This window comes from Pseudorasbora parva, chromosome 22 (genome assembly GCF_024679245.1).
Source record: "Pseudorasbora parva isolate DD20220531a chromosome 22, ASM2467924v1, whole genome shotgun sequence".
Lineage (NCBI taxonomy): Eukaryota > Metazoa > Chordata > Actinopteri > Cypriniformes > Gobionidae > Pseudorasbora > Pseudorasbora parva.
Window position 1 is genome coordinate 12,594,890 of NC_090193.1, and position 21,247 is coordinate 12,616,136.

A 21,247-nucleotide genomic window follows, 5' to 3' on the forward strand; every position below is an offset into this window, starting at 1 on the left:
GTCACGTGTTGTCATCTCCAATTTACAGTAATTATGACATGGCGTGAATGCAGCAACAGCCTTGCAGAGTTTAGCTCCAACTCACTAGTAATCCTGAACACCTTGATTAGCTGGATTGGAGCTAATCTCCAGAAACTCAGATTGAGACTGTTGTGTTAATAAGTGATAATAAATGTTTAGAAAATTCAGTGGTCCATTAGTTGGCTTTGGTTAATTCCATGGTCCAAAAAAGTAACTTCAGTACATTTAAAAAAGACCAATTACAGACAAATTTCAACAAGTGGCATTTTTTCAACAAAATTGCATTAACATCTTGCAGTATTTCTATGGGTGAAATTCTTCCTCCTGCCTCAAATTCCAATTCTGCATCCTGATTGTTCTATTTCTCAGTTCAAATTCAAGAATTTTAAAGCCATTCTAAATTTAAATGGTGAACAACCCTGATGGGTTACTAGAGCATATGCACATTTAAAAAAAATTATATTTCCGGCCCATGATGTTGATCAGTCATTAGCCGTGTTTTATTTACAATAAAGCACGGCCATGATGCTTCATTGAACAGATTGATAACACTCTTAGCAACCCCCCTAAGCAACATAAATAATATCAATCAATCAATATACTATCAAAAATGTTCCATGTATGATGTATGTCAGCAAAAGTATGTTCATCGAGTTATACTTTTAATGGCATTTAGGCAAAATTGCGCTGTTTTGTCTGCTTTTAAATAAATAAAAAAATGGAAAACTAACTTTTTTTGCTGAGAGATAAGCATATGAGGAAATGTGTGTGAGGAAATATCATATATTGTGTTAAAAAAGAAATGACTGTGCATGTAAACAGTTCCTAGTCTCTAGTTTTATTTGAGTTCTATTAGATGAGGCATTACATCTAGGAACATTTTCTTGCCGTTTATGGTCACTATAATTTTTCTGGTGGAAGGATGGAATTTAATGATTTGACTTCAAAAAAAGTAGTATTTTTTTGCTTTCAGCTTTAATATTTTTTGTGTGATAGCCACAGTTGTTTTGTCAGTTAGTGTTTTGTGTGGCCAAAGAATCGTTTTATGAATGCAATAAGGTACTCAAGGTGTGCTTTATTTTGAATATAGTCAAGGATGAAGGGGTTGTATTCTCCTCAAATATTTTGTTTGTTTGTTCAGGACCCCTCAGCGCCACTTATTAACACACTGGGTACTCCTTTAGCATAATTTTTTACATTCTCTTGCCCAGATGCGCTGGGCAAGAGAATGTTCTCGTCATAATGTTATTATATTGTGGGTTATGATTTTGCCATTATGTTGGAGTGTGATTCTCAATTTAATCAGACAGCATACTATTATTAGCATTTATTTTTTTATTTTTTTGCTATTTTGACACGTTTGAACATGTAACCCAACCCATCCCACCCCTAAACCTACCCATTTGTGTATTATATGATATAACAGGCATATATACGACTACAGACACAATTTTTTCAAAAAGTACAAACATCCATGTGTTCTGAAGCCAAACAATTGATTTGTGTGAAGAAAACCCAAGCGATCAACGTCTCTCCATCCACCGAAGATGAACACACTCAAACCTAGTTGCCCGAAAAAAGAAAAAAAAAAGTTACATCAGCTTTGATAGTGAAATTGCATTGGCTCTCGTGTCTCGTGACCGATCTCGTTATGCTAAAGTGTCGGGTGTATCTTTTAAATGAGATATGTGTGTGTATATGTGTGTGCGTTCACAGAGTGGCAGGATTATCATTTTAGCAATTAAAACATTAAGATCAACTCTGTTCTTTACATCAAAATATCGTATGACTTCAGAAGACTTGGAATGCAGCACGAGTTAATACTTTTATACTGTTTTTGGTCAGTTGTTGCAATAAATATACAGTTAAAGAACTGTGCTTTTATTTGTCTGTAACGTGTTTTTTATTGTTGAGAAGTGGGTATATTTAGGGTAAGAGTGGGGTTAGTTGCTTTAAAATATAAAAGCAGCCTATAAATATTCATAAAATCATGTCTACTTTTACAAATGCAAAGAATTAAATGTGTCTTGGTCAGATGAATTGGACAAACAACTGAAATCAATGGAGCACCCTGTGCATCAAAAATGAAGGGTCCTGACCAAGCGTCAATATGTGACGAGTTGGGAGTGAGAACTGTTGGCCCTTCAGTCATGACTCAATTCACAATACAGCATGGCCTCTCGTACCTTTTTGCTTATACTGTGGGTTAAATTAGAGCAAGCTTTGATGAACGTTTAACTTTGGCCCACATTCTTCAAAGCTCAGTCAACATCAGTCATGGGGTATGAGGAAGCAGTCTCTTGTCTCTCTGTTTCTATATGTCAGACGGTGATAAAGGCTCCTTGGTTGCTGTTGGCTGATTCTGGCTCCACACAGCGGCCACGTCTCCGGGTCACCCTCCGCTTGCGGTGGAACTTGGCATAACAACGCAGACCTAAAGAATTTTACATTTACATAAAATTTACATTTATTCATTTAGCAGACACTTTCATCCAAAATCACTTACAAATAAATCTGGGCCCGGTTCCCCAAAATGTTCTTATCAATCAATCAATCAATCAATCAATCAATCAATCAATCAATCAATCAATCAATCAATCAATCAACTTTATTTATATAGCGCTTTTACAATCAGGATTGTGTCAAAGCAGCTTCTACTAACTACTTATCGCTAAGTAGTTCTTAACCTATTCCTTAACCTCTCTCTTAACCCTATGGCACGATTTCCGAAACGTTAATACGCTAAGTATATCTTATGTAAGTCACACTTTTGTAAGGTTGGCCTGGACCATTCGTAGCGCTCTCTTAGCATTGTTTAAGCTCAAGATGCTAGTCGCCGCCACTGTGCAGCAGTCTTTAGAAATCAGCGTAGTACAGTACAAAATAAAAACAATGGATACAGGCAATGGATACAGGCTTATTTATGAAGTTGACTTTATTTGGTATCAGAACTAATGTGGTCGTAATTAGACTATTTTGTAATGTCATTAAAGCATTTAAATTGGCAATCACTTTAGATAATTAACATCTGGCAAACAATTTGGCTCTAAATGGCTAAGCTCTATAAATGGGTAAGCATGGTGGTGTCCAGTAAGCAACCAACTATGGCAGTGATACAGCGTATCCTTCTATTAAATAAAAGACGACGCCGGCCACGGAGACATTTAGTCAATGTAAATGCCTTTATTCAACAAAACTTAAGCCCTTTTGACATTTTGCCTGACATGGCTATATATAAAAAAAATTCGCCTCCCAAGTGTGTTGTCCATTTCATTTATTTGAACTCAAAATCAGCGCAAAATAACATGCAATGTGTTAAAATGACACATGATGTGTTAAGTAGTTTAACACAATATATTGTGTTAAAATAAACTCATCATTTTTTAGAGTGTACCATTAATATAAAAGTGTATTACATAATTTTTAGAAGCCTTTAAAGATGCCATCTGTAAAAATTGAGGTAAAATATCCAAAAAATGACCTACACGCATCAAAAGAATGAGAAGAAATAAGGGCGATGATGTCATTAAAAAAATGTCAAGTTATAGTGCTGCAGAGATATCAACCTTAATTAGCAGTAGCATTACTAGCCCCAGCCCGACAGGTATCGTAATACCAGTCTCGGCCATGGGAGGCTGTATTTGGGCAACATAACCACCAGCCAACCTGGCGTACTTGAACCTGATGTCAATCGTGTGGAAAGTACAGCCCACTACTTCAGTTCAGTTCAGGGAAGAGAGTGGACGGATGGCCGAAGCCCTTGGCCCCTTAAATGTATCTGATATGATAAAAATAGCTGTTTTTACCTGACCGGAAAAAGCGGAAGTGCGGGCGCCGAGCGACTGTGTCCCATCCCGTCATAATAAAAGTCCCGGTACTCACGAGCCGTTTAGAATAGGCGCCCTCCAGTGGACGAAAAGTTGCATAGTGCACCTTTAAACCCATGTCAAGAACAACGGGATAAGGAGGGTGGATGATTAGCAAGGGATATCCATCTACCCTTCACAACATATCGTGTGAACATATTACTGACAATTTTATAGCTTTAATATTCTATATTTTATGGATAACTTAAACTATGTTGAAATAAATGTTACTGTAATAATTCGAGGAATGTTTCATTTGCATAGAACGAGTTGTCTTTCTTAAAGCCATAATGCACCTTCGCGTGAAGTGGAAAATCGATCTCTGAGCAATCGATTCAGCACCTTCACTTGGGACAGCGCCTGTATTAAGTCATTCTTAGAGGTAGCGTGTTAAGAAGCTTCCTAAGACACACTTCGGGGAACATACTTAGGAACATAAACAACTTTGGTAAGATATATCTTTTCGAGTCTTCTTAGCGGGCTAAGAGTGAGCGTTATCGGGAAACCGGGCCCTATTGTTTAAATGAATAATGAAGTCAAGTAGTTTTTAATTGAATCGTGAGAAATCATTTCCAGGTCACATTTCACCCCAGAACCAAAAGAAAAAACTATATATATATATATATATATATATATATATATATATATATATATATATATATATATATATATATATATATATATATATATATATATATATATATATATATATATATATATATATATATATATATATATATATAATTATTATTATTTTTAAATGTTGTTTGTAATTCCCATTTTTCTCATTAGCATATTTTTTTTACATTTAAATGTGAATAAATTCAAGGCAGTAAATGTATCATAGTACTATGATGTATAAGTACTTTAAATAATACATATTTTTTTCATATTACAGTTATGTGCAAAACAAATTTGTGATTTTGCCAGCTATTTGTTTCCACACATAAAAAAGCAAACTGCTGCATGAAGTCACATACTCAAGGTCAACCACAAGACATGTTTAATCAATGTTTAGAGCTGGGGAAGAAAGCCTTTGTCCACTCGGCTCCTTTTGCTTAGAACATGTTGCAAAAAGACTGGAAATGACGGTAAAGACTGCCTCAATCTTTGTGATCTGTTTCTGTTTCTCATAAGCTGTGTTATTTTAATGTTGTATGTATGTTGTAACTGTTGTAACTGTTTTAAATTGTGGAACTCTTGGCCAGGACTTGAAAAAGAGGTTCTTAATCTCAATGAAACTCTCCTGGTTAAATAAAATAAAATAAAATAAAATAAAATAAAATAAAATAAAATAAAATAAAATAAAATAAAATAAAATAAAATAAAATAAAATAAAATAAAATAAAATAAAATAAAATAAAATAAAATAAAATAAAATAAAATAATTAAATTAAATTAAATTAAATTAAATTAAATACAATAAAATTAAATAAATAAATAAATAAATAAATAAATAAATAATGCATTATAAAAGTATTAACTTTAATATAATAAATTACGTTGTAATAGATTATATATTTTCAAGCAAAGTTAAAATGCATTATAATATTTTTGCAGATTCTGAAACTGGTAGTTTATCATGGTTTTTAATCCTTTATAGTTTCTAAAGGTCTTCTTCTTCTTCTTCTTCTTCTTCTTCTTCTTCTTCTTCTTCTTCTTCTTCTTCTTCTTTCGGCTGTTCCCTTCAGGGGTCGCCACAGCGAATCATCTGCTTCCATCTAGTCCTATCCTCTGTACTTTCTTGATACTTTCTTAAGATCTAACAATGATTAGATAAGTATTATAATGTATTATGGCTACAGTTATTCATGAGATCATAAAATGCATTATAATGTACATTACAAGACATAATTAGTGCATTAAAATACTTTTATAATGCATTATACATAAGGGATTTAAGTAAAGTGTTACCGAGATTTGTTTTCAGGCCAGTTTCAACTCCTTCTCCCTCCATATGCTGGTGTGATGTACCCCAATATTCAAGCAGACGGGACTAGATGAAATATTCTGAGCAATATCAATCCACAATCTGACTTTTGATGCAGCTTGGAATTAAACCACACAATATTCATTCATCTGGTCAGTGGAGACTGAGCCTGGTTTCTCCAAAAGGCTTTAGTTTTTTTCTACATTTCTGTCCGTTGGCTTTCTTAGTTGGGGACAATTGATATTAACAATATTACTGACTGAATTCACATTATTTCTATATTTTGATTTATTGGTGATATATGACCTGGACATGTTTCTGATGGATTTTGTGATATCCTTTATTATACTTTTTAGTATCTCTTGAGAATTCTATTTTGCCTCAATGAAAACCAGAAAAGTCATACGCACCCTCCTCACACATGCAGTCATCATAACACTTGTTGTTTAGACCATGGTTGTGAGGTTTGCACTCATGTTCTCTGAGGTCACAACAGGAACCTGGTTGTAGCACAATGAGATAAACCACAAAATCTAACACTAGCAAGTATTTTCTAGTATGTTTTGTTAATGAATATCATATTTAAAAGAAGAAGAAAAAAACATTACATTTGTGTTATCTACTCACCCTCATATCATTCTAATCCAATATGATTTATCTTTTTTTTTTAACCATGGAACACAGAAGGTGAATTTTTTTAGGGAAAAAAAGAAAAAGAAAAAAAACCTGACCACTCTTTTCAACAGAGAAGCTATTATAGTTTTTTAGTTAACTATAGTTCATAACATTTTTTTCCCCAAAACATTAGTTGCAACGAACATTTGCAAACAACATTACAAACATTGTGTTGAAGTATGGAAATACACATGTTGACAGGCAGGTAGGACATCCTATCCTTGACCAAATGCAATTATTGGACTAAAGGCCCCGATCCTATAATATTGAAGGACAAACAGATGTGGTGTAATTTTGAACAAAATTAGGCTGAAACAAAGTTTGTTTTGAGAGTTTAAAATAGCTTGCCAAAGCGAACTTTCTGGAAAAGTTCAGCTGCAAAACACCTTTTGAACTATAATTGGCAATTGCATAATAGGTAGGTGTATGTGGAGGATCCGTCTTCTTTCACATGATATTAATCTAACATGAAAATGTTTTCTGGTTCATTTAGCCTGTTTAGTCGGTCGAGGTCAGACATCCGTGAGTGAAATTATGAACACACAGGAGAGCTTCTTTATTGTAGAAAATTAAGTTGTACTTCTAAAGAAATGAAACACTGAATATGTGTCATGCAAATATCCACATCGCTATGATCAGCTACTTTCTTATGCTTTATTCAGATGATTGCTTGCTTATTTTGTTATTGAAAGGAAAGTGCAAAGTCGCTCTCATCTAACCGTCGTTCTAACCGTCTAATCTAACCATCACTCTCATCAGTGTGGGTGGTGTCGGATGTTCGAAAGTACAAAAGTACTTTTTGTGTTCCATGGAAAAGAAAATAAAGAAATCATACTGGTTTGTAACAACATAATGACAAGTTAATAATGACATTTTGCCTCTCATCAGCGCTGTCAAACCAGTTCTGGGGACCCCCACCATGGTAGCCTGACATGGTCAAACTCTGTCTGATACTGCTCCTTGGGCTGTAATTATGGGGCGTGTTTCAACCGAACCAGGAAAGACATCAATTGGATAGACCTACAACCAATCAGAGCAATTAAGCGGCGCATTACGTTAGTTGTCAAATGTCAACAGAACTCAACTGCACTGCGTTGCGTTGCCAAGTCTGAATTTTTGTTCCTCGGGTTGTTTTCCATGTCTGTGGGTTGAAGCGACCTCAATCATGTGATAAATAGACCCAGGAATGCGAATTTTAGCAGGCAAACTTGCCAAAATAAGACACAATTTACCCCCCAAACGCCATTTTTCCGGAGAACCCCCCAAGAAGCTATTGTTTTGGGCTAGTAGTTGGTGGGTTTTGTTGTAAAAACTTTGTGTGTTGGAACTTTGTGTGCTGGAGCGTGCTGGAATAAACAATCTTTGCTGGTGTTGTAAAAAATAAATATTTTAATTAGACTAAGATGATCTTCATTTCAGAGAGAAATAGTGAAGGTGAATGCTTATACAAACAAGCTCTACGTTTAGGATTTGAACAAATTCAACCAAGCGCCTTTGATGACACCTTATTCAACTCACCTTATTCAACTCACCAGCTCATGTGTATAGACTACGAGACTTGATTTGGGGGTGTCTGATGAGGAAGAAATTTGAATGTGCAGTGGGTGTCCTCAGATCTGGTTTGAGAAGCACTGCCTTTGATAATGGAAATATTATAGGGATGCACTGACCAGGAAGGCAGTCAAGATGATGGTCACATGGTTCAATGACATCAGAATCAAGCGTTGCGTTCCCATTGCTCTTGTTTTTACTGCGGCGTTTATCTTTATAGGTGGAAGACAGACACAGGAATCTATGAAATCCTTTATTCAGAAACCAGCTGTGAGTGTGCAAATTATTTAGGCTCAGAGGTTTAAATATCTGGGAGAACATCATCCAGTCTTATAATCAAATATTTATCCTGATCTTAACACACCAAAAACATACTGCTGGATAATAAAATAACTGTTATTGATAAGACCTTGAATATGTGCTTTTGTACCTTTTCTTCGGTTGGATGACCAAGTGTCTGCAGGCTTCATATCCTCATAATCAGTCCAATCAAAGAGCGTCATATCCAGAGTGGGCAACACTTCTCCTTGAACCTTTCCTCGACCTGACTTCTAAATAAGACAGATTTAAAACATGCTTTTAAACAGGTTTATTCTGCGTGATCTACTTTTCATTTTCTAGCAAGGTGCTAATTCAAAACCTGTGATATAACAACTTTGCATTAATTTGCATTACAGACAACTGTGAAAAAAATCATGTTGGAGATAACACTGCACAGAGAGCCCAAAGAATTATAAATAAATTCTGAAAGATACTTAAAGATTTTCACATTTCTAACTTCCGTAAAGTGACATATTTGTCCTGGCTCACATAGTCAAAGAAACCAGAAGCCAAGTTTAGTGATAGCACCCCCTACTGGTGATAACAAAATCAAAATACAAAATAAGTATTTTTTTAGCAAATGTTTTTTCCACACTCTGTCATCTGTTGGAGTTCGGGTTCCTTGCCACTGTCACCTCTGGCTTGCTTAACTGGTGACATACTCAACAATATTATTGACCTGACTGTACTGACACAGCTGTATGAGAACTGAACTGAGCTGGACGAAATCCTTTTTTTCAGACTGCTTTATAGATTAAAACTAAATTAAATTATCTTTACAACGGAACTGAATCGACACGATAATGACTTCAACTGAACAACAACAAAATTTCAAAAATGTTCTGTTATCACTGTAAAGCTGATTTGAAACGATCTGTATAGAGATGACTTGACTATAGTTTGAGGTTGTGTGGCACAATTAGTATAGCGCTCTGGGCTCATAGCTCAATAAGTTAAAATCTGAATGGGCTTATCTTATATTGTCCCTTTGTTGAAATGGACTTTGTTTGGCATTACATGAGCTAGTAATATTGTTGCAACAATATTTTTTGCACAGCCTTGGAAACTTCAGAAGTGGAGAACATTATTATATTTTGTAAGATATTTTGTTGTTTATTTTTCTTTGAAATGGTGTACATGGATTAACAAGACCAATTACAATGTAATGCCTGGCCTTACATCATTATTCCAGTTTAAAGCATTCTTGATGTCCAAATTTCAAATAACATTTAAAGAAAATGTATGAATAACTAGATAAACAGTCATTTCCTTCCATTAATTCTGATAAAACAGATATATTATTCATTAGACCAAAACCGTGCATATAGAAACATTTGCTTTTTAATTATTTTATTATGGATAAAAGCGCTATATAAATGCAGTCCATTTACCATCCATTTTATTATTAAAGATCTAGGTGTTACATCAGCAAATAGTTTTTTGAACTAGACTTTGAGCAGGCAAAATTTCTTCTGACACTTCAATGGTCATGATATGACATCACGCTATGAAGCGTCTTTGTAATAAACATGAATTCAACATATAACAAATACTCAAAAGGTAAAAAATATACCATATACTCGACTTAACTGCAAAATATCAATATTCTACTGGCCACACGTCTTTAGGTGATGCGAATTCGCAGGTCAGTGTTCACTAAACTTGATTTTTGGAACACAGCGAAATGCAAAACTTCAATGGAATAAGAAGTGCAGTGTGACCGATGATTGGCAAGACTAGCAAATTATATAATAATCATCATAATCACACACTGTTAGCATCACCTTAATGCACTGAGAGTGAGAGCACAATTTTTCTGTTTAAGTAAATATATGACTTGTATCGTAGAGTTGTATCTTATATTATTGTCATATAAACAAGGAAGGATAGGCTTCCCCATATGAGTCTGGTTCTATTCATCATTGTTTCTCCAATACCTCTCCAACAGTTGAGTTTTTTCCCCTCTTGGCACAAGCTATGTTTCCAGCCAAAGCTAAAAATTTGAAATATAAACATCTGCAAAAGTATTTATGCACCAAATAATGTATTGGATGAAATTGTAACTAATATGTCAATGGAAAGGATCACTTATAAGAATGTTAAGTATAAATATATGATTTTTGACAGTTTGAGGACCTTTCAGATTGTTTTTAAAACATGGTTGAGTTAGAGTCTTCGGCACTAATGTCTCAGTCTTCACGGATGGTGTTCATGAGGCGACGGTCTGCAGATCGAGGAATCTTCGCTATTTACGTGGCGGGAGTCCGGTAACTTTTTATGATTCCTCTCTGCGATCGTCTTCTACAAATACTACTCTCTCTCTCCAGTGACAATAGTGTTGATAAACGTAAGATCTCTGGCAAATAAGACCTTTATCTTGAACGATTTTTTTCTTTCTCATGAAATAGATTTGTTATTTGTTACTGAGACTTGGCTTAATGCTGGTGAAATGACCTCTCTTTCTGAACTTTCTCCTCCTGGTTGCAGTTTTTTTAGTACCCCTAGGTCTGTTGGCCGTGTCGGGTGTCTTGCAGTTGTTTTTAATGACAAGTTTAAGTGTAGACTTTCACCTTCTCGTCTTTTAGCACTTTTGAATCTCAGTTAATTACGCTGAATTCTTTTAAATCTGTGCTATGCGTTTTGATTTATAGACCCCTAATTCTCATGGGGATTTTCATTGACTGAGTCATACTCTCCCTGAATGGGTTTAGAAGAGTTGGTCGATCAGTTTACCTCTTCTTGCTTAGAGATTTTAGATGCTGTGCCTCTTGTCAAAGTCAGGGGGAGGAAAGACAAATCGCAGCCCTGGTTGAACAGTACTACCCGTGCTCTTAGACAGGAGTGTAGGAAGGCTGAATGCAAATGGGTTAAAGATAAATTACAAGTCTCTTATGAGATTTTAAAGAACCGTTTGAACGAGTATCAAAGATCTGTTAAATTGGCTAGATCAAATTATTTCTCTGTCATCATCTCCAGAAACTGTAATAATTCTTTTTTCTACTGTAAATGCTGTACTTTTTTCTACTGTAAATGCTGTTCTTCATCCTACTGTGACTCCTGCACTTATTCCTTCTGCTGTCATGTGTGAAGAGTTTTTAAAACATTTTATTGGTAAGTTTGATGGAATTAGATCTCGAATTTCACCTGTTGGCAATGATTGCATTGTTTCTGTTGCCCCTCAGAACAAATTGTCCAGTTTCATGCCCGTTTCTTTGCAGCAGCTTAATGATATAATTGCTCATATGAAGCCCACTAGGTCTCCTGGTGATGTGTTCCCTTCTTCTCTGTTTAAGCAGGTACTTGATTCAATTGGCCCAAGTATTCTGTCTATTATGAATATTAGTCTGTCATCTGGTGTTGTTCCAGTTAGTTTTAAGCACGCAGTTATTCATTTTATAAAAAAAAAACACCCATTTGACATGAGTAGTTTTTGTCTGATCTCAAAATTACCATTTATTTCTAAGATACTAGAAAAAATTGTGAACTTACAGCCTAATGACTTTTTAATTAGTAATAATATTTCCGATAGATTCCAACCAAGTTGGTCATAGTACAGAATCTGCTCTTTTGAGAGTGTCATAATGATATCCTTCGAGCTGTTGATTCTGGGAATCGTGTTGTCTTGCTGATGTTAGATCTTGCAGCTGCATTTGATACAGCTGATCATAACATCTTAGGGACCAAATTGATATTCAGGGCTTAGCCCTGAAATGGTTCTCTTCCTATTTGAAAGATAGGACTTTTTCAGTCTGCTTAGGTGATTATTATTCTTCCGTTGCCCCCCTTGTGTGTGGGGTTCCACAGGGCTCAATACTGGGACCGATTTTATTTTCCCTTTATATGCTCCCTCTGGGCTCTCTCTTTGAGAAATTTGAGATTCAGTATCATCTTTATGCGGATGATTCTCAAATGTATTTACCATTGAAACAAGGGCATAAATGTGCCATTCAGTCTTTTCATGCATGTTTGGCAGAAGTTAAGTGCTGGCTTGCAAATAATTTTCTCCAATTAAATGAGGATAAGACTGAGGTTATTTTATTTGGAAATAAGGGGTGTGTGGATGATGACTGCCTAGGGTTGTTTCCTGGGAAAAAAACTGTCTAGTGTAAGGTCACATTGGTGTTATTTTTGACTCTGAGCTAAAATTTGAGCAGCAAATCAACGCTGTTGTTAAGAATAGCTTCTTCCATCTTAGATTAATATCAAAATGGAAATCAATCCTTACTTTTAATGATAGGGAGAAGGTTGTTCATGCTTTTGTGTCATCGCGTTTGGATTATTGTAATGTGTTGTATATGGGTGTGAGTCAGGCTTCCCTCTCCCATTTGAAGCTTGTTCAGAACTCAGCTGCTAGACTTTTAACGGGCACTAAGAAGTGAGAACATATTACTCCAGTTTTAATTAAACTCCATTGGTTACCCATTGGATACGATATAGAATTCAATATAAAGCACTGTTGTATGTTTTTAAGTCTCTGCACGGTCTAGTCCCTGAGTATGTTACTGATTTAATCAGCCCCTGTTACTCCAGCAGGTCTCTGCGCACAAATGATCAGTTGCTTCTTGTGGTTCCACGAACACGTTTAAAATGTAAAGGTGACCGAGCTTTCTCTGTTGCAGCTCCTAGGCTTTGGAACAACCTTCCGCTGTCCTTCATTGGGTGTTTTTCAGAGTGCACTAAAAACATATTTGTTTTCCTTAGCTTTTGATAATGCTTTGTAAGTTGTGTATGTCATATGTTTGTATTGTTTTTGTGCTTTTTTAAAAAATGTCTTGTATACCTCCTGTACAGCACTTTGGTTCCACTTGTGGTGATGAAAGTGCTTTATAAATAAATGAAGTTGAAGTGGAAGTTGAAGAGAGGTGTTATCCGAACTAATCCTAAAATGCATTTGGCATTGATGTATACATTGCATTTAAGGTACACATTTTACATTTTTGTCAATTCTTGCTTTCCCTGGGAATCGAACCCAAGACTTTGTCATTGCTAGCGCCATGCTTTACTGTTTGAGCTATAGGAAAGCTTTACTCAGCTTTCTCGACAAGAACGAGAAAGAACTTTGCAGTAACACGAGCAATAAGTTGCTGGCTGGAGTTCACTTAATGGCCACTGCTGTCGCCAATTACAAGGATGACAATTTATGAATTCTACATATAGCACCGTTATGTACCTGGCATCACATGGTGGTGGTGGTTGTGTGTGTGTGTGTGTGTGTGTGTGTGTGTGTGTGTGTGTGTGTGTGTGTGTGTGTGTGTGTGTGTGTGTGTGTGTGTGTGTGTGTGTGTGTGTGCGTGTGTGTGTGTGTGTGTGTGTGTGTGCGTGTGTGTGTGTGTGTGTCTGTGTGTGTGTGTGTGTGTGTGTGTGTGTGTGGGTGTGTGTGTGTGTGTGTGTGTGTGTGTGGGTGTGTGTGTGTGTGTGTGTGTGTGTGTGTGTGTGTGTGTGGGTGTGTGTGTGTGTGTGTGTGTGTGTGTGTGTGTGAGAGAGAGAGAGAGAGAGAGAGAGAGAGAGAGAGAGAGAGAGAGAGAGAGAGAGAGAGAGAGAGAGAGAGAGAGAGAGAGAGAGAGAGAGAGAGAGCTCTTGTAGAGTCTGTGTCTTTGCCAGCGGCTAGAGGAGCAGTGGCACTGATGCAGTACAAGTGAACAGGATTGAAGAAGTGCTCCTCTGAGAGAGGAGAAGGACAGGGAGAATCTAATAACCGACTTCTGCTGCTTAGAGCCTCAAACATAACTGTGTTTGTGTATGTGCTAAAATTTGTTTTATTTTCCATTACATCTGGAAACTGGATAATTTATGAAATTCTATTAAGCTTTTGATGCAATCCGGTTTACTTTTTTTTTCTTATCCATTTTCTGCACCTAATTAATTACTCTGAACCTCTTAATTGTCATGACGGTAACATTAATACACTTTAGCCACTGACTTAAAATTTTAGGGTCAGGTTTTTCCCACCAACCAACTGGTGAATGCCCAAGTTTAGCAGCCATTTGTAACTCAGTATAACCCAGTTTATGGTAAAAACTATATTAGAGCCTATATTTGTCCCCAAATTTGTCACAAAATGTCCCCACAAAGATGGCAATATCCGAAATCATTGTCCTTGTGGGGACATTTTTTGGTCCCCATGAGGAAAACATCTTATAAATCATACAGAAGGAGTTTTTTTTTTTTTTTTGAGAAAGTAAAAATGCAAAATGTTTCCTGTGATGGGTAGGTTTAGGGGTAAGGGTAGTGTAAGGGGATAGAAAATACAGTTTGTACAGTATAAAATCCATTACGCCTATGGAAAGTCCCCATAAAACATGCAAAAACACTGTGTGTGTGTGTGTGTGTGTGTGTGTGTGTGTGTGTGTGTGTGTGTGTGTGTGTGTGTGTGTGTGTGTGTGTGTGTGTGTGTGTGTGTGTGTGTGTGTGTGTGTGTGTGTGTGTGTGTTTTGTTTTTCTCTCTGTTTGAAAAGCTCTTGCGCCATCTACAACATGAGTGGCAGTGTGCTACTGAAAATCTGAACAGACAGCTCATCAGTTTTTGTTCTGTCTGTTCATCAAGATGTAATAAAATGTGTGTAATTTTATGTGTCCTTTCCTTGCATTTAAGCAACAGCGTTGCTTGTCAAATTTCTGAGATGCCTCAAAAATCTACCACTACAGTTGCTTAGATGTGCAAAACTGCATGTCATTGCCTTAATCTGACTATTGCCTGGTGGTAACAACCTGGTTGGGAGCTTTTGAAATAATGTACAGTGCAGCTGTACCGCATCTCATTACTCTCAGGCCGAGCCCTTCAGTGGCCACAGTCGTTATGGGAAACGAATGCCCCTGTCATCGGCTCCACCACAGCCTTCTGCACTCATCTAAAAGAGGTATTTGGTCAACAAACTGCCGAATTATTTGTCCATGATCAACTGTTTTCTATTCGACAAGGCAAACAAGAGACAACGAGTTCCTATGCATCCTATCCATCTAACCACCACCGAATGCCAACGCAAGATCGTATTAAATCTGTGCCTGTATTGTGGGGGAGATGGACATGGCAGGACGACCTGCCCCGTGCAACCTACTCGGCCAACGGTGAGTACCATCCAGTTACCTCCTTTAGCGGCAAACCTTACCAAGACGCCAGTATTCGTTTGTAATTCCCACTCATCTGTTACAGCACAAGCCCTCATCGACTCTGGGTCGGCGGGAAACTTCATCAGTCAGCAAACCCTCGAAAAGCTAACCGTCCAACGTCAACGTTGTCCCGTCGACCTCAGAATCACCACCATTCAGGGAAAGCCGCTGGGCCGAGGTCGTGTCCGCCATTTATCCCACACACTTACACTACGCGTTGGTCATCTGCATGAGGAAACCATCACGTTCATGGTGCTGGAGGAGCCAACCGCGGACATCATCCTGGGACGCCCCTGGCTTATACTACACCAGCCGCATATCCACTGGATACATCATCCTCACCGAAAAGGTCCATCATCATCGTCAGTTCCTTCATCATTACCTGCCCACCTCAGTAGAGAGTCCCGAAACTTCAGTCAACGTGGCCATTCCCCCAGCTTACCGGGCGTTCCAGGATGTCTTCAGTAAGCTGTTGGCTACCAAACTACCACCCCATCGGCCATGGGACTGCGCCATCGACCTCCTGCCTGGGGCTACTCTACTGAAGGGCTGGCGCGTATCCTCTGTGCATCCCGGAACAGAAGGCCATGGAGGAGTACGTGCACAAAGCGCTATAACAAGGGTTCATCCGTCCATCAACCTCCCCTGCCACTTCGAGCTTTTTCTTCCTGGCCAAGAAGGACGGAGGCTTGCGACCATGTATCGACTACCGTCACCTTAATTCTCAGACTGTCAAGTTTAGTTATCCTCTTCCTCTGGTCCCATCCACGCTAGATCAGCTCCGTGGGGCCACCATCTTCTCCAAGCTCGATCTCAGAAGTGCCTACAACCTCATTCGAATGGAAGACAGCCTTCATCACACCCTCAGGTCACCATGAATATCGGGTGATGCCGTATGGGCTGTCCAACTCACCCTCCGTCTTCCAAAATTACATGAATGAGGTATTTCGTGAATTCTTAAACAAGTTTGTCTTCGTCTATATCGACGATATCATCATCTATTCTAGTGACCTGAGGGAGCATGAGGAGCATGTCTGTTAAGTCCTGCAAAAGCTCTGAGACCATCACCTTTATCTAAAGCTCGAGAAGTGCGAGTTCCACATCTCCACTGTCCAGTTTCTTGGGTACATCATAGACAACCACAGAGTTAAGAAGGACCAGAGGAAGGTGGACACCATCACCCATTGGCCTCAGCCCACTACCATCAAAGAGCTGCAGCGCTTCCTGGGATTCGCCAACTTCTACCGCCGCTTCATAAAGAATTACAGTCTGCTCAGTTCATCACTCACCTCTCTGCTCCAGAACCGGCCCAGGTCTCTGGCCATGGAGGCCTTCCACCAGTTGATGAATGCCTTCCAGTCCGCACCGGTCCTGGTCCACCCCAATCCTCATCTTCCGTTTATCGTCAAAGTGGACGCCTGGCGGCAGGGGACATCCTCTCGACTCCATCCATGTGCCTTCTTCTCCAAGAAGCTATCCCCGGCGAAGCAGAACTACGACTTCGGGAACCGGAAGCTCCTGGTGTTCAAGTTCGCGCTGGAGGAATGGAGAAACTGGCTGGAGGGAGCAGAACATCCATTTGAAGTCATCACCGACCATCGAAACCTTGAGTACCTTCGAGATGCCAAACGGCTGAATCATCGCCAGGCCCGCTGGGCCCTCTTCTTCATCAGATTCAATTTCAAGGTGACATACCGTCCAGGGAACCAGAACAACCGGGCGGATGCCCTTTCTCGTCTTCAGCAAGCCGATCCTGAGCCAGAGCACCTTGAAACCATCCTCCCTCTAGCCATGGTTGTCAGCCCGATCCAGTGGGCACTCCACGAGCAGATCCAACAGGAGAATGCCCAACAGCCTGCTCCGCCGGGAGGTCCAGAAGGGCGCCTCTACATCCCGCCTCAACATCGCCTGCCCCTTCTGGACTTGGCTCTTTCTTCACCGGTCTCTGGACACCCAGGCAGAAGAAGGACCCTCTTGCTCCTTCGCCACTGTTACTGGTGGCCCACCATGCCTCGGGACGTTGCCAACACCCCTAGGAGACTCCCCGAGGGCAAGCTGGTCCCTCTTCCAATCCCCGAGAGATCCTGGAGCCATCTGGGGATCGACTTCATGACCGACCTGCCACCATCCCAAGTAGAGGTCTTCACGGGTCCAAAAATTCGCACCCGAACCCGAAGAGACCCGCAATGTTCAACACAGACCCGACCCGGACCCGTCTATTATTTCAAAAACTGGACCCGGACCCATGCAGATCCGATAAATGCCAAAAATATATTACCCGGAACCGACATGGACCCGTCTATTATTTGATAGCTGGAACCGAACCCGCCGGGAAGACACAGACGCGACTGGACCCGATTGTCTCATATTACACAATATAACGTTACTGCTGTTAACAAGTTAATGAACAAGCTGCGAAAAATAACTTTGTCTCAGTCAGCCTACCTAACGATATAGCCGTTGTCTCCCTTGTACCTTGATTGTGATGTATTACAATATTCCTCATTAATTGTTCCAAGCATGCTTAATTCACTCATTTCAGCTGTAAAAGTCCATTTTATTTCACAGTGACGGATTTATGAGTTAATTCGCATAATAACTTTGACTGTTTGCCCTTTTGAACTAATAACTATTGCTCGTTTAGTGCCATGGCCGCTTGCGTTACCATTATTTATTTGCCATAATCTCTCTGAGTCTGACTAGCAGAACTTTAAGATTAAACAAGACGGTTCATTCATATTATTTTTTAAGTCATTACAGTCACTGTGGTCTGCGGAAGCTCGGGTTGCCATAGAAACATGACACGCGCTTGAGACTGCACTCGCGCTCAGCTGGAGCAACCTGTAATATGAGCCTTTTTTACGCAATTTGAGCATCACAGAAAACATTTATGTGACAGTTCACCTGAGGTCTTGTTGCTGATTTGAAATATATTCTTGAGTACATTATTACCGCGCGCATGCATTAAATCTGCCCGCTTTCTAAAAGGCTGAGAGAGCGCGCGCGAGAGAGAGAGAGAGCGCTTGTGTTTTTGTTGTTGTTGTGTATTTCTAAACCTCATTTCCCGGCTCACACTTTTCTTATCCTAATTTAGCAATTTGTAAGTTACACAAAACACACAAGCCGCGCTGACTCTCACGGCCAGGTGTTCTCCGAGTCCGATTGACGTATTACATAGGCTACAACATTAACAGACCCGGGAACCGAAGTAATAGATTAGGACCCGACCCGGACCCGGCTGACCATTTAAAAAATAGACCCGAACCCGTACGGGTCCCGGGTCGGATCCCGGGTCCACGGGTCTCGGGTGCCCCGTGAAGACCTCTAATCCCAAGGTTTCACCTGTATCCTAGTCTTTGTTGACCGATTTTCAAAATCCTGCAAACTCATCCCCTTCAAAGGCTTACCTACCGCGTTGGAAACAGCAGAGGCACTCTTCACCCAAGTCTTCCGAAATGTTGGGTTTCCGGAAGACATTGTTTCCGACAGAGGACCCCAATTCACCTCTAGAGTGTGGACCGCCTTCTTCTGTCTCCTAGGGGTATCCGTCAGCCTCTCGTCATGTTACCATCCTCAGACCAATGGCCAGACTGAACGGAAGATCCAGGAGATCAGGAGATTCCTGAGGGTATACTGCCACCAGAATCAGCAGAGCTGGAGCCAGTATCTGCCCTGGGCCGAATATGCTCAGAATTCGCTCCAGCAGTCCACCACAGGGCTCACCCTCGGAGGTCCCAGCGGTGGATTACTGGTTCCGCCAGAGCGAGAAGGTCTGGGACTCAACGCACGTGCAACTCCAGCATGCAGTCTGGAGATACAAGCACCACGCTGACGGCAAACGCGGACCCACGCCGCGGTACCAGCCAGGCCAGAAGGTCTGGCTATCCACAAGGGACGTCCGTTTTCGGCTGCCTTGCCATAAGCTGAGTCCCCGATACATCGGACCATTCATAGTAGACAGGCCGCTGAACAAAGTCACCTACCGCCTTCACCTTCCACCCACCTACAAGATATCAACTTCATTTCATGTATCCTTACTCAAGCCCTTCACTGAACCTGTCTCTTCTTCACCCCCAGATCCTGGTGAGGGTGCCGTACCTCCTCCTCCTACCACTAACGAGACCCATCAGTCTACCGGGTGAGAGCCATCCTCGACTCGCGGCGACGGGTTTCCCGGATGGAATACCTGGTAGATTGGGAGGACTACGGCCCCGAGGAGCAGAGCTGGATCTCCAGGAACGATGTGCTGGACCCTAATCTTCTCACTCAGTTTCACCAAGACCACCCTGACCGACCCGCTCCTCTAGGCCATGGTAGACCCCGTCGCCGCCCGTTGCCGCCCGTCCCAGCCGTCAGGAGCCGCCCGTGGAGGAGGGGGTATTGTCACGCCCTCACAGTCATCAGTCACTGCCACGCCAGCTCGTTCCCCATCACCATCGTTCTGAACACCTGGGCACCATCACCAGTTACCACTATATCAACCCGGCTCACCTTCACTCCCATTGTCTGGTCTTACACCGATCCCACCTTTGACTACCTGTCCTTCCTAGAAGCCCTCGTCTGTATCCATCTTCGTCTTCAACGTCATCATCATCTTCGTCTTCACCTTCATCGCCTTCACCATCATCGTCCTTCGTCTGAGTGTCACCATCCCTCTAAGGTGATATCCTGTGTCTGAAACCTCTGATAATAAACCTTGCACTTGCACTAATCCCTCTGTGTCCTCGTCTGGTGCAGGTGCTAAACACAGAAAAATCTAAATGTCTGACTTTTTATTGACAATATGGCTCATATTGTTATGATATTAAGATATAAGATTATCATATTGTTTGTCTGGTGTTCTATCTTAAATAGTATCCATCTTACCTCTATTACTTCATTGTGACTTGTTTTAATACATTAAACTCTTATCCAGATTTACTAACAGCTTGTGCCAGGCAAAACCCTCTTTTGGCACTAAAAAACTACTGTCAGGATTTACTAAAGACATGCAGTGAAAAACTAGTTCTAAAAAGGAGTAAACAGTTATTTTTATGACTGACCTTATTGCATATGCATTTGTAGTAGCTGCCCTTTCAGACGCAAAATTTGAGGAGAATATTTGAATGAATCACGTAATGTGATTTACGAAGTCAATTTACTGATGTTTACTGCCTCAAAAAGCACATCTTAAAGGGTTAGTTTGCCCCAGAATTCTGTTATTAATTGCTCACCCTTATGTCATTATTAATCCATAAAACCTTCGTTCATCTTCAGAACACAAATTAAGATATTTTTGATGAAATCCGAGAGCTCTGTGACCCCTTCATAGATAGCAATATATTTAACACTTTCAAGGTCCAGAAAGGTAGGAAAGACATCATTAAAATATATCCCTGTGACTCCAATAGTTCAACCTTAATTTAATGAAGTGACGACAATGCTTTTTGTGCGCAAAAACAAACAAAACTGACTTAATTGAGGAGTAAAAGAGGTTCAGTAATTAAAAACAGAACTTAAATTTTTGGTTGAACTAACCCTTTAAACCAGACGTTAAATGTTTAGTTCACCCAAAAATGAAAATTCTGTCATTAATTACTTACCCTCATGTCGTTCGACACACATAAGACCTGTGTTCATCTTCGGAACACAAATGAAGATATTTTTGTTGAAATCCGATGACTTAGACAGGCCTTCATTGACACCAATGCCATTTCCTTTCTCAAGACCCATAAAAGGTACTAAAGATGTCGTTACAAAGCCCATCTCACTACAGTGGTTCTACAATAATTTTATG

At 39.8% G+C, this 21,247-nt stretch overlaps 1 protein-coding gene across 4 annotated transcripts in view; it reads right to left on the minus strand.

Moving 5' to 3' along the window:
• Nucleotides 1–1,063: 1,063 nt before the first annotated feature.
• draxina (dorsal inhibitory axon guidance protein a) overlaps nucleotides 1,064–21,247 on the minus strand; it is a 51,197-nt gene continuing 31,013 nt past the window's right edge. For all 4 annotated transcript variants that reach the window (XM_067431140.1, XM_067431139.1, XM_067431138.1 and 1 more), the window contains 4 exons: nucleotides 8,474–8,594; nucleotides 8,163–8,255; nucleotides 6,228–6,317; nucleotides 1,064–2,455 (listed from right to left, as the gene is read on the minus strand). In XM_067431140.1, the coding sequence (XP_067287241.1) occupies nucleotides 2,343–2,455; nucleotides 6,228–6,317; nucleotides 8,163–8,255; nucleotides 8,474–8,594 (417 nt within the window). In that variant the 3' untranslated portion in view covers nucleotides 1,064–2,342. The remainder of the gene's footprint in view (nucleotides 2,456–6,227; nucleotides 6,318–8,162; nucleotides 8,256–8,473; nucleotides 8,595–21,247) is intronic.